The following is a 13,880-nucleotide window of genomic DNA, read 5'->3' on the forward strand; positions in this document are numbered from 1 at the left end:
TTGATGTGGATGAGAGTATGTACCTTTTGGCTCATTTAGCAGAGTTTGGTGAGTTGACGATATAGGTACTGCATGCGTTTTTTCAGTTATCCTTGTTTCAGTTGGGTGGCTTCAGGCTTTGAAATAACTGGATGGGAGGAGCCATTCTGTGTTCGGAGCAGAAGAAAGGAAAGGATGAGGGAGAGCCATGGGCTTTGGTTTATGGCTTCGAAGCTCTACAGGAGCAAGGGTAGCAGTAGAATGGGGGACAGACAGCAGAGGCCTAATGTATAGTTTCTAAGCCCAGCATAGACTAATGAAGAGCTCCTAAATTCCATGTAGACTTTCATCGAGCAACTCTCAGGAAACATTCTAAAAACAAACAATTTCCAATACTAATAATTTAGCTAAGCTTGATTTACTCCCCAGAAATTTACTGATCAGTAACATGAGAGTACTTGTAAAAATAATGCTGTTTTAAAGCTGAAATTACTAGAAAAACCAGGAAGTTCAAAGTAAGTGTGCTAGAGTATGGAAGATGTAGTGTCATAAACCAAATGAATCTAGCTAACACAGGCACAAAGATGCAAATACCTGATTTAAAGCATAGCTAATATATACACTGTTAAGGCTAGAATCTGTGGTAACAGCCTTCCAATTTCTGTTGGCTTAAATTTTAATAATTCATATCATTTTTAGAGTAGAACCTTGTTATTTTCAGATGTAGCAGCTCAGTCTTAACCTTTTCCAAAAGTTTAAATAATACGTGCATCCCAGAAGAGGACTTTCTTTTACAGTTATTCCCTTATAAAACTCTTGTGCATCAAAAAGGTAGCGATACACTGAATTCTTGGTCAAGATATATTCATTGTGGTGCAGAGTAGGTGTTCTTGGCCCATTACTTGTGGCATTGTCTTTACCTACAACATTCCGGATATTAATCTATAACTTTAAGACACAGAAGCTGTAGAGATCAATGCTGGTCTAAACCCAGGTCTCTTCTTCTTTGGAGTTAATATAGACAGCTTTATAGCACTGCAAACCCTAATGTGAAAAATGTATTGGATTCCTGATGTAAATAATATCTGGATATACCCATCTTAGAGTATTTTCTGATGCCCTTGATTTCAGAGTTCAAAATCTCAGATTAGGTTTGATCTTGCATCTGGGCAATCTTTCCTGTTCTTGTGTTATCTGGAGTACATGGTTGACAGCAGAAGTATTTGCTTGAAGTATCAGCCCATTGACTATTAGCTTGTGATTGTGTAGTTTATTTTCTGCTTTTAAACTTTCTTCCGGTACTGTCACATGTTATTGCAGAGAAGATAGCCAAAACAGTTTCAAGTAAAACCATGCTATAAAAACCCAACTATTTTAAAAATAAATAAGTCTGAACACATAATATGTTCAGAAACAGATCCATTCTGTTGTGCAACAAAGATGTGCGCTATCTTGAGGATTTTATTAAGTCCGAGATGCTGACAAATGAAATAAAGGCTCAAGAGTTCTGATTTTAAAAGGTTCAGCACAAAGTACTAGTTCAAAGACTGATTATTTAGAGACAGGATTTGCTCATGAAGGAGATCAGATAATTTTATGGTACTCCTTTTGCACACAACCTGCATGCTGATTTGCATGAAGTATAATGGCATTCTTGATTGGAAGAATTGGCTGTTTTTGTATGGGAGGGTAAGGCTTCTGAGAAATAGTCAAGATTAGAAACTGGTATGAGAGAAAGCCCATTTAGTTGCTTGTAAAACTTTGTTTGGAATGTTTTGATTAATTTAACCTGTTAATCAAGAGGATGCACTTAGCCATCGTTACAGCTTGGGGATAGAGAAAGTTGGTTTTATGTCACCTTTATAACTCCTCTGAACCTGAGGTCAGTCAGGGACCAGGCTATTCCTTGTTATACATTAGAGCAGCCTTAAGACTGCTCTAATTTATGTCCAGCTGCTGGTGACCCTAATCAGTTATTCTGGCAGCTGGGGATCTCTGGGGCATAGATATATCCTGGCCACTCCCCCTTTTCCCTGACCCACACCTACTGCAGGGCTGGGGGTGTGTGGCATTGGACACTCCACAGTGACTCCATGTCAGCGGGGGATGTTGGAAGAATCCTTCACCAATCAGTTTAGATGGCATTGTGGCTGTTTTGTGCTGCCAGTGTAGGTCCAGGATCCTGACTCCAGTTCTTCCTCAAACACCTGGAAATTTTATGGTGGGTCAGTTCCTTTCCTTTCAGTTCAGCCATTCTTTGTTCTCCCAATCGTCTCTCTGTTACATCTTGTGAATCAAAACATAAAAAGTATATTTAATTACATGACTACAATCATATGTTTTTTAATTTTAAAAAATTACTATTTATGCAAAATAGATCAAATTTCAAAGAAACTACCACAGATGTATCCACCCTATCCTTAGGCAAAACCCTGAAACTGGAGATGGGCTTTGCTGTGTGCCTTCAAGGTCCTCAATCTTAGGCTCTGTCAGAACAGTTGAGAATGAATTCCAGAGTTTAGGACCATCCACAGAGAACTTATGTTCTCTTCACTTCTGCCTTTAAAAATAAATGTCTGTAAGGAAATATTGAGTGGGGCAGTTACTGTACAACAAAGTATTCAGGATTGAAAGTGTTGCACACTTAATTAGGAAGAAATTTTCTGATGCATTTTTAGAATGGAAATTTTTGCAGTCTATTCACCTTTTACTTAATTATTTAAGAATTATTTTATAGTTGGCTAATCCAGTAACTTCTTTGATGTAACCTGATATGCACTAACCCCAAATTAAAATGACTAATATTTTTCTTATATTTTGATTTACGCTAGCTTTAATTGTTTTTTTTTCAATAGTTTGCGGGTTTAAAACAGTGTTTCCCCTCTGGACCACTGTGTTGGAAAAGTAGGCTTAATTTTAGGTCTTAGTTACTGGCTTACTTTGGCTAATGGGCAGGGATGCTGAGGAGGGAGAGGTATGTGCCTTGCACTGCTTCCCTGAGATGAATTTCAGCTGATTAGGGAATCCCTTGACTGAATCTGAAAGGATATACAATCATCAGTCAAGAGGTCCATAGTGAAAAAGTAAAGGAAGTGATCTTGAAGATATACCTTTCTTTCCGAACATATTCTCAGTTTTAGTCTTTAGAGGGATGTGACTCTTAAAGGAGTTAGCCTAATTCGCAAAATTCTTTCTGCTTTGTGATTGCGTGCTTTTGAGAGAATTTGGTTTGGCTATACCCTGAAAGTATGATGTGGATAATGTTATGACAACTTCTGTATTTCGACAACTTGACTTTATCCCTGTGTTCATGGCTTCCTTGGGTATTCTCTCTTTTCTGAAGTTTCCCTTGCAGCGACAGGACTTCAAAACTGTACAAAGTTCAGCCATATAAAGGTTGCAGAGTCTGGTCACGCAGGTTACTACAGTGATTCCTGTTGCTGCAGTTGAGGTTTAGTGTCTCTCAAAGTAATTACGTGTAAACCAGAAGTATAAGAGAAATTGCAAAACTGTGTTTTATTCTTTGATAGATAACAGTCAAAGTGATTTATAATGGAGACTGGAATGATTATTTTTTCAGTGCAGGAATATCAACATGAAATTGGAGAGACTGAAGTTTCCTGCATTGTAGGCATGCAACACTTTGCTGCAACTAATTGAAAGGTTTTACATTTTTTTTTAATGTACATTAGTCTAGCAGAGGACATATAGCTATTCACTCTGAAAGTGTGAACTGCAGAAAAAAATCTATTAATCGTCCTAAAGGCTAATGCATTAATGTTACATTCAAAGAAAGTGACTAAGAAAATCTTGGCAGAGAGTTGATTTACATGATTGTTTAGTTTTTCTATCACACTTGCTAGTATTGAATCCCATGTGAAAATAGTATTTGCTTAGTAACTGTAACAAGTCACACATAGCTAATAACCACTTTACTGTGATAATCTCATTTTATATTGTTTAATAATAGTAACAACATTCTTTCAGAGTAGCAGCCGTGTTAGTCTGTAAGTTAATTACCATGATTATTACATAGCACTTACCAGTTTGCTACAAAGGAAAATATATTTTATGTAATATCATCTAACCTTTTTGGAAAGTATATGGCAATTGGTTTTGGATCTAATTGAGTGTAGTTACCCAGTAATCTGTAGGTGTCTATAAATGTTTCTTACATTATATGTATCAGGTGAAACCTATGAGTTAGAGTAACTGCAGTCAAGCTGCAGCTAGCCATATTCTTTTGTTTGCCCAAATTAGTTAGGTTTGTTTAACTGAATTACAATAGAAGTTAATTGTATAATTAATTTTATACAGAATCTTCTTACAGTTGGCTGACTGTATCTCTTTAAATGTGTGTATAAAGCGAAAGTGATTATCCGCTAAAGCCAAATAAAATAATTTAGCCAGGAGAAAAACTTCTGAAACTTTTCCTAGATATTAAGTAATTTTATTATAAGTGAATGCCTAATATAGATACCTAGTGTGACCCTGAATGGTTACTTCATATTATAACACTGCTACATATTCTTAGTCTACTGAAATATAAGATCTACAACAGTTAATTACGGTAAGAATTGCTGCTTTTCAAAGGAGAGTTGTAGCTAAAAATGCATCCTCTGTGACACAAGGCTCCTCCCCGCCCCTTCCCATTTTTAGCTGAACGATGGTAATAATCATGAAATCACCTGGGAAGAGTAGGACCTGAGAGAAAACTTTAGGCTCTTAACCCCATCTAGTAATTAGTCATCAACAAATGCCCTGTTTCTAGGTTCACATATATGTTTATTGTTCACATATATGTTGGTTTGCAAATACACAAAATAGGCCAGTCAACATCTCATTTTTGTTACTTAAATGAGAGGAAACTGTGAAAAGTACAGTTGTGCTTCATGATATGTTGTTTTTTTAGTTTAGAGGTTTTTTTGGGTTTGTTTTTTGCAAATACGTTCAGCTAAGATCTACTGACGTTTTACATTTCACATTTTTGTACAGTCTTCTGCAGTTGGAAAATTATTTTTTTCTTATGACTGAGCAACAGTCCTTCCATAAGATTATTAAATAACAAAATCCTGAATTAACAGAGGCTTTTTTAATCAGCTATATTTTTAATTAAAATGACTGGAAGCTTTCCTACTATCTGGAACACGTACTAAGTATTAATTATCTGGAAAGGCAGTTGCACAATACACGTATGCTCAACATTTCTGTAGGGTGTAAAGGAAATCTTGGACAATTCCCCTCCCCCCACGCACAAATGGCATTCAATAATAACAAAAAACGATAGTCTTATCCTGGGTCCTAGCATTAATGCAATATCTAAATTTGTTGCCTGCAGTTAGAAAGGTAACATCCCAGGCCCAGTTGTTTTCATCCTTTTCCAATTATGGCAACTTTCGAATGAATACTGTATAAACTTCAAGCTAGATATTCACATTTTATGGAAAGATCTAATCCTTTTTACATTGTGTAAATAGGAAACTATTGTACCTCTTCTTCTGTACGTCTGAGCAACTTAATAGTTTATGAAAGGCTACTGCTTATTTTATGTCCCATACATTATGGATCTTGTTCCTGCTTGTTATTGTTTTGACTCTCACTATCCCTTTGTAGCTTTCTAGAATTTACTTCAAATAGTTTTAATCTTTTTGCTTGGGGTGAATATGAGGGAGCAACATACAAACTTTTATCTTGCACTATATTCAAATCCAAACAATTGTATATAGTTATGCTTTTGCTTTTCTCTTTTGTAATATGTTTGTGCTTAAGTTTACGAACATTGTTAATGAAAAGAATACTAATAAAATAACAGCAATGATGTGAATGCAGGGCATTTCCTGGAGATTAACCCATTGATCTTAGAGGTCAAAATGTGCCTTAACATATCTCCCAACTGGTCGATAATCCCAAAGAAACACACTTTCTCAATCATTGTTGCTTTATTAAGTTTTTTTCATTTTCAAGAGTTTCTTTTAAGATATTTGAAAAACTAAATATAGCCAATGTTTGGGAAGTTTTGTTCAGATATATACTTGAGTGATCAACAAAATGAATTGTGAAAACTTTTAAAACTCAGTGCTGTGCAGACTTTTGTGAAGAGTGTGTATATGCCTGTGCGTGTTAAGAATCGATCAAAGAGTATTAACTGACATGTAGTTCATTATGCAGAGGGAATACTCTGGTTGGTAGTTACCCAGTCTTCCTTACATGTGCTCAGCTATACGTTTTTAGAGAGAAGAGGCGAGACTCTTGGGAGAGGAGCTGTGAACATGGTGAATGTTATGTTGGACTGTTAAAATTTAACTTTGTCAGAAACTGGCTGCAGTAGTGAACAGGAAACTTCCAACGAGTCGAAGAGCGATACTGGACTTTTCCATCATCTGGAGGAAAGAGAATGAATCAATACCTGACCGTCAAGTTTTGAAGTAAAGAAGCTTGTGTGCACCTGCCTTCAGTCAGATTTAGCCACTAGAACAAGTAAAGAAATATGGAAGGTGGGATGCAAAACTCCTGAAAAACGAATATATCACTAGAGAAAATAAATAGTCACGTCCTCACAAGAGACAACGAAACCAGAAAGTGAAATCTGAGGAAACTAGGAGAGACTGGGACCAGAGACTGTGTTCCAAAGGGACATTGTGGAACTGGATACCCTAACCAGTGAATAAAACAACAACCGATAGAACAAAACAGCTGAGAGACTTTAGGAAGAATAGACAGAAATTTACAACAGTTTACTTTGTTGTTCAGTGGACCGGAGATTATAAAAACAGCTAAATTTGGGAATGGACCAATCACACCAAAGTCATGATGTCTTTTATGGATGCTCACTGTCACCCAAATAGGTTAATCATACACAAATCGTCTTAAAGGAAAAAAAGACTAGTAACCTGGAAAAGATTGTAATTCAAAAAGAAGAGTTTTAATTTTAAAGATCAAGGGAGAAAGAAAAAGGATGGATGGCTGCGTATGAAAGCTGTGGGGCACTTTGAGTTGATGTTTAAGGTAAAATACAATTTTCATACTAAAGTACTATTACTAATTTTTGTTGGTTTTGATGTTAGTGTGACATGAATAATTGGTGCTAAAGGCATACAAATATTTATGAAAACAACATTTTTAGTAGTGTTAATGGAAATAATATTTGAGTTAAATCAAGTGTCAGAATTTGTATGTATAAAGATTCCATGTTAAATCAAAAGGACATGTGCAAGACCGTCTAATCTGCATGAAGACAATGGGGAAAACTGCAGATTAGAAAGCACTTTGCGAGTTTGTCACTGTAATGTTTTAAGGACTGCTTTTTACCTACCTATAAGGAAAGAGACTTTGCAATTGGAAACATTTTTGTGCATAAATGAAATGTTATATTTGGATTTATATTTGAATGAGATGAGAATCTACTATGTAACAGGTATAGGAAATTTAAAAGGACTGATACAGAATCGTAAAGGTTTCAAGAAATGATCTGTGTATAATTTAAGGTATCAAAAATAAACCAACATTTATCTTGGATGTGATTCTATTATTGCTCATTCATTCTTTCCTCCTTATTTCAGTGTTGAAAGTACCAATCAAAGGTTATATTCTGATAGAAAAGCTGTCTGGTGTGTTGTTCAGAATTAAGTTTAAAATACCACATGTAGGGTGTATCCATTTACTTCTGGCTGTTTACTAGGTTTGTCCATCCTTGTTGATAGAAAGTTTCAAACTACAGAATATCTGAAGACCAATTCACATTCATAGGCCAGCTGTTAACATTCAAATATGTAATTATTATGATTGTCTATCTTTTATACTAAGCTCCTCCAGACTTTACCATAAATTCAGCCTTCTGTTAGAGACTGAAACTCACTGTTTGTGGATCTCAACTGCACTTGTTGGTGATGAGATGGGCAGCCCCTTTTTAAAATTAGGATTGAAAGCACGGTTAGATTTTAATGTGAGCTGAGTGTATGGATACACCTTTAAATTTAATTCATATATGGTTTTCTGCATTTCATTGTGGCCTCTGCATTGCTTCTGAAAATTAACTAACATGGAAAAATTCATTTTATGTTCCTATCTTATATTCTTAAAGCAAGGTGCAGGTATTTAACCACTTTCTGTCAAATGGCCCTGTAACAAAGCTATCCAAAAGAGTGTGAGATAATTTTGTGCCTGTGAATTTTATTCTGCAGGTCCCAGCAGAGATGGTACCATCAGCGAGGATACCATTCGAGCTTCTCTCATTTCAGCCGTGAGTGATAAACTGAGATGGCGGATGAAAGAGGAAATGGATCGTGCACAAGCTGAGCTCAATGCCTTGAAGCGGACAGAAGAAGACCTGAAAAAAGGTCACCAAAAGCTGGAAGAGATGGTAACTCGCTTAGACCAGGAAGTGGTAAGCTGATTGAGAAAGCAATGCCATATGTCTTGATTTCCAATAGTGAACTGAACCATGTATGTGTAAAGTCTGTTTTGAGTATAATGGATGTTTCCAGGCTTCCAGTATGTCAGTTTTAAAATGTCACCTTTTTGAGGGGGGTGTTTGAGAGAGAGCAAGAAAGGTAGATGGAAATGGAGTTAAGACTATTCAACTCGCTGTCCAGAATATCCACTTTATTATTTTATTTAGCAGTAGGGAAACTGTAATACGTTTTGTTGAAGGATGTGTATTCCTGAAGATGATGCTGATGTAGGGATGTGTATAACTTTCTGCCTCCAACTTCTGAACAGTAATGGAGACAATTTTTACTATATCCTGATACTACCACTGACTCGTGATCTTATGCAAGTCACTTTAGCCTTTCTGCTTTACTTTATGCATCTTTACAAAGAGAATGTGAAGATAAGTTAATTAGTATAGCATTTTCAATAAGCAGGTGCTATACAAGACATTATTTTTGTCAACTAAACTGGCAGGTGTGTGACATTACAAAAAAATAAAATTTTATCGTATATACTCGTTCATAAGCCGAATATTTTTGGTAAAAAAGTGATGCATCAAAGAACAGGGGTCGGCTTATAAATGGGTCTACACCAAAATTTGATGATTTTAAACTCTATGGAATCATTGAATTGAATATCTAATACATTGTCGCTTTGTTTACCTGGAGCATTGGCAGGCCTGGAGCCCCTCAGCTCCCTGTAGCCGCGGTTCGCCGCTCCCATTGGCTGGGAACGGCGAACCGCGGCTACAGGGAGCTGAGGGGCTCCAGGCCTGCAGACGCTCCAGGTAAACAAAACATCCCGCCAGTGGCTTACCCTGACAGGCCGGGAGGCAAAGTTTGCCAACCCGTTTATTGGTGTCAATACTGCAGCCTTTTAAAGTTGCAAAGGCTTTGTTTAGTGGACTATATTGGCTTGAAGTGGACCTCATAAGTCTCGAGCCAATATGAAAATATAACGTGCAGAATTGATGGAATCTCTAATAAAATTGAAATAGCCTGTTATCCCTACAGACATGCCAATCTACAGGGCTGCTTTGAAATAAACAAAGAACAATAATAATTTGACAGTGATAAAGCAGGTGACATTCCTGTATAAAGTCCTACAAAATCTATAATTACAATAATAATCTATTTTCATACTAGTATTTAAAATGAACAACGGTGAAATCAAAAGAGAAAGGTCTTCTTATCATGCAGCGTTCAAACTTAAAGTTGTTGAATATGCAGAAGCAAACAATAATTGTGCTGCTGCTCGTGAATTCTGTATCAATGAGAAGCAAGTAAGAGAATGGCAAAAAAATAAAACACTAAGACATGCCAAGAAGCAAGAAAAAATGTCCAATGAGGTGCGCTTCATTTCCTGAGCTAGAGAAAGATCTCAATAATTGGGTTGTTGAATTTAGACAAAATGGGTACATTGTCACTAGAACTGGAATTCGTCTGCGTGCTCTGCAAATGCGAAAGACGACAAATACAAGTCAGTAAAGCCGTCAGTGTTTGTTGCATCAGCGGATTGGTGTACTCGCTTCATGAACCATCATGGTCTCTGTCTTTGTCAGCAAACAAAGATAGCGCAAAAGTTGCCTAGAGATCTGGAAGAAAAAATCGAATCTTTCCAAAGGTTTATTATAAAATATCGAAAGGAATATGCATTTGAACTGTCACAAATAGGAAATACAGACGAAACATTGACATTCGATCTCCTGAGCAACAGAACAGTAACTGGTGTTGATGAAAAAAACAGTTTTAATTAAAACCACAGGCCATGAAAAAATCCATTTTACGGTGTTTGGCAAATGGATCAAAGCTCCCTCCTGTTGTTTTTAAAAGAAACACTTTGCCTGGAAACATGAAATTTCCTGCTGGTGTCATTGTACGTGCACATGAAAAGGGCTGGATGGATGAAAGTGGGACTGTTGAATGGCTGGAAAAAGTATGGAATAAGAGACCAGGAGCACTTTTCAAGAAATCTGCTATGCTTGTTTGGGTCATGTTCAGCGCACACAAGACAGATGAGGTGAAAAATGTGGCCAAAAATATGAAAACTACTTTGGCTGTAATACCTGGAGGCTTAACTTCAGTTCTACAGCCGCTTGATGTCTGCCTGAACAAACCCTTTAAAGATAGGCTATGCAAAATGTGGGCTGAATAGATGTGCTCAGGCATGGCGAAGTTGACAAAAGGCAGGAATCTTACGAAGCCCGAAATCAATCTGGTCGCCCAGTGGATCAAGGACGCGTGGGTGTCCATTCCCTCGGAAATGGTAGAAAAATCATTTAGGAAATGCTGTATCAGCAATGCGCTCGAGGGGTCAGAAGATGATGCCATATTTGATGATGACACAACGGAGGCTGATAAGGAATCTGACTTTGAAGACGACACTCCCGACATCTACGATGACAATGCAGGTGCAACTGTGACTGAAGCAGAGTTTAATGAACTGTTTGGTGAATCAGTCTGATTCAGACTTTGAAGGATTTTAAGACTTTTTAAAGTCTCATGTTGTTCTAAATTACTTGTTTTAAATACCCATTTACTGATTTTAAATAATGACTGTAATTTTGAAGGTGAATACATATTTGTTCAGTTATTATTATAACAGGTTTTTTGTTAGATTACATTAAAATAATTCTAGCAAAACTTTTGAGTATTTCTTGTGATGCCAGCTTTTAAAATATAGCAGGGGTCAGCAAACTTTGGCTCCCAGCCCATCAGGGTAAGCGGCTGGCGGGTTGGGACGTTTTGTTTACTTGGAGCATCTGCAGGCACGGAGCCCCTCAGCTCCCAGTGTCCACGGTTTGCCGTTCCCAGCCAATGGGAGCTGCGGGAAGTGGCACCACTCAATGTGTGGCAGCAGTCAAAAAAGCTAACAATGTTAAGAACCCCATTAGGAAAGGGATAGAAAAGACAGAAATATGCCACTATAAAAATCCGTGGTACATCCACACCTGGAATATTGCATACAATTCTGGTTGCCCCATCTCAAAAAAGATGCATTAGAATTGGAAAAGGTACAGAGATGTGCAACAAAAATGATTAGGAGTATGGAACAGCTTCTATGTGAGGAAAGATTAAAAAGACTGGGACTTTGCTGCTTGGAAAAGTGACAACTAAGGGGAGTCTAAAAATCATGAATGGTGTGGAGAAAGTGAATAAGTGTTATTTACTCCTCCACATAACACAAGAAGCAGGGGTCACCCAATGAAATGAATAGGCAGCAAGTTTAAAACAAACCAAAGGAAGTATTTCTTCATACAACGCACAGTCAACTGTGGAACTCATTGCCAGCGATGTTGTGAAGGCCAAAAGTATAAGTGGGGGGTCAAAGAAGAATTCAATAAGTTCATGAAGGATAGGTCCATCAACGGCTATTCGCAAAGATGGTCAGAAATGCAGCCACACGCTCTGTGTGCGCCTAGCCTTTGACTGCCAGAAGCTGGGGGTGGACAACGGGGGATGGATCACTCGATAATTGCCTGTGCTGTTCATTCCCTCTGAAGCACCAGGCACTGTCCACTGTTGGAAGACCGGATACTGGGCTAGATGGACTATTGGTCTGACCAAGTATGGCTGTTCCTATGCTCTTAACCTCACTCACACTATGCCCCTCACTGTGTGTGGCTGCTCACCTTCCTTCAACTGCATGTGGCGCTTGTGCACGGGGAGATTGAACAGGAGTTTCAGGAGGGGAGGGGATTAGAGTAGTCTGGTGGGGGATGGGGCCTGGAACCTCTGCATTGAGACTTCTGCACATCAGAGGCTGCTGCCTTGGTATGCTAGGAAGCTGTGGCAGCAGCAGCACCAGAAGGAGCCATTCATGTGCCAGTACCGCCGCATAAAAACAGTCACTTCCCAATCCTTGCCACTGTCTCAGCTCTTTGGTGCACTGTGGCAACAGCACTGGGAAGCATTTCAGTCTCCAATGTCATGGCATAGAGGCACTGGACTCCATCCTTACCTCAGTCTCCCTGCATAGCCCTGGACCATCAAGCCAACAGCCCCCACCCCCCACAACAAAAAGCCTCTTCCATCCCTCATGCCCAGATATCCCTGTTAAACTAGTCCTCATACTTGCTGATATCTCATTATGTCTCCATAAGCAGCACTCATTCTGGCCTCCCACATTTTTGCTCATCCTATCTTGGTTTCTGAACTACATCTCTTCCCCATCCCCTGCTTGCCATCTTGCCTCCACGGGGTCTCTGTGTTGAGTCAATAAGTCTGCAAGAGAGCCTTGCAGCACTGGAGAATGGGAGTAGCTGTTAGAACTGGACAATTATAGGCTAATCTTGGGAAAACTTAACTGTAGGTTATCTTGAATGAAGGGGGATAACTATTTTTGTGGGTTAACTTTACAAGATCAAAAGTATCTTATGTCCAAGATATTATCCAAATCTATGTGTAATCCCTATTTTGAAACTTGTGGGGATTTTGCTTCTTTAACTAGAGGGACCTAAGAGAAACTGAGGAAAGCAGGACAAAATTACAGAAAGGAAGGAGTATTTTTCAGTGTTTTCGTTGTAATAGTTATTAAAAACTTTAAAAGTATATGAAAAATTCAGTTGCCCTCTGAAGGATTATTATGCTAAAATTGTAAACCAAATTAAATCGTTAAAGTGTAAAATGGAGGAATTTCTGTCCTGTTTAAGTACGAAACAAACACAATCTTAACTATGGGGTTGCTACCAGGCCTTCCATAATTTTGCATTTATATATCACTTTTCATCCCAAAGGAGAGCAGAGGCAGTCACAAATGTGATACAATATGTACAACACTGAAATGTTAGCCACCTTTGTGATAGATAATGGGAACCAGCCAGACAACTGGCAAATGAATCATGGCATAACCATAGCCAGTATAGTATAAAATAAGTACATCACTCTTATTCCTACTTATACATTTTAAAAAAGCATTCAGCTTTAAATTACGGGAAATATCCAGTCTATGTGGTGATAGAATTTACAGAGTAAAACCCTAATACAAGTGAGCAAAGAAACTGAGCCATCTAGAGTTCTTCAAATGTGTATCAAAGTAAAATGTAAGAGGTCCTCTGGATCTCAAGAACTTTAACAGAACAAGTATTTTAAATATTTTTTTAGGCTGAAGTCGATAAGAACATTGAACTTCTGAAGAAAAAAGATGAAGAACTTAGTTCTGCACTGGAGAAAATGGAAAATCAGTCAGAAAATAATGACATAGATGAAGTTATCATTCCAACAGCACCACTTTACAAACAGATCCTGAACTTATATGCAGAGGAAAATGCCATTGAAGACACCATCTTTTACTTGGGAGAAGCATTGAGACGTGGGGTTATTGACCTAGATGTCTTCCTAAAGGTAGGTTTCTCAAGACACTTTTGAATGTGCATTGAAAGTTACGTATTTGACTAATGTTTTGGCACTGAAAATTCCCGTGTCTGTCCCGAGATTGTGTTGCTGGGCTTTTTTGGCCAAAGGGGAACCAGT

General features: G+C 37.9%; 1 protein-coding gene across 1 annotated transcript in view; it reads left to right on the forward strand.

Annotated features, from left to right (window-relative positions):
* Positions 1-13,880, forward strand: part of TSG101 (tumor susceptibility 101) — a 53,258-nt gene that overhangs the window by 36,270 nt on the left and 3,108 nt on the right. The window contains exons 8-9 of the mRNA XM_054025856.1: positions 8,160-8,362; positions 13,512-13,751. Coding sequence (XP_053881831.1) covers positions 8,160-8,362; positions 13,512-13,751 — 443 coding nt within the window. The remainder of the gene's footprint in view (positions 1-8,159; positions 8,363-13,511; positions 13,752-13,880) is intronic.

The sequence above is a fragment of the Malaclemys terrapin genome, chromosome 4 (assembly GCF_027887155.1).
Source record: "Malaclemys terrapin pileata isolate rMalTer1 chromosome 4, rMalTer1.hap1, whole genome shotgun sequence".
NCBI lineage: Eukaryota > Metazoa > Chordata > Testudines > Emydidae > Malaclemys > Malaclemys terrapin.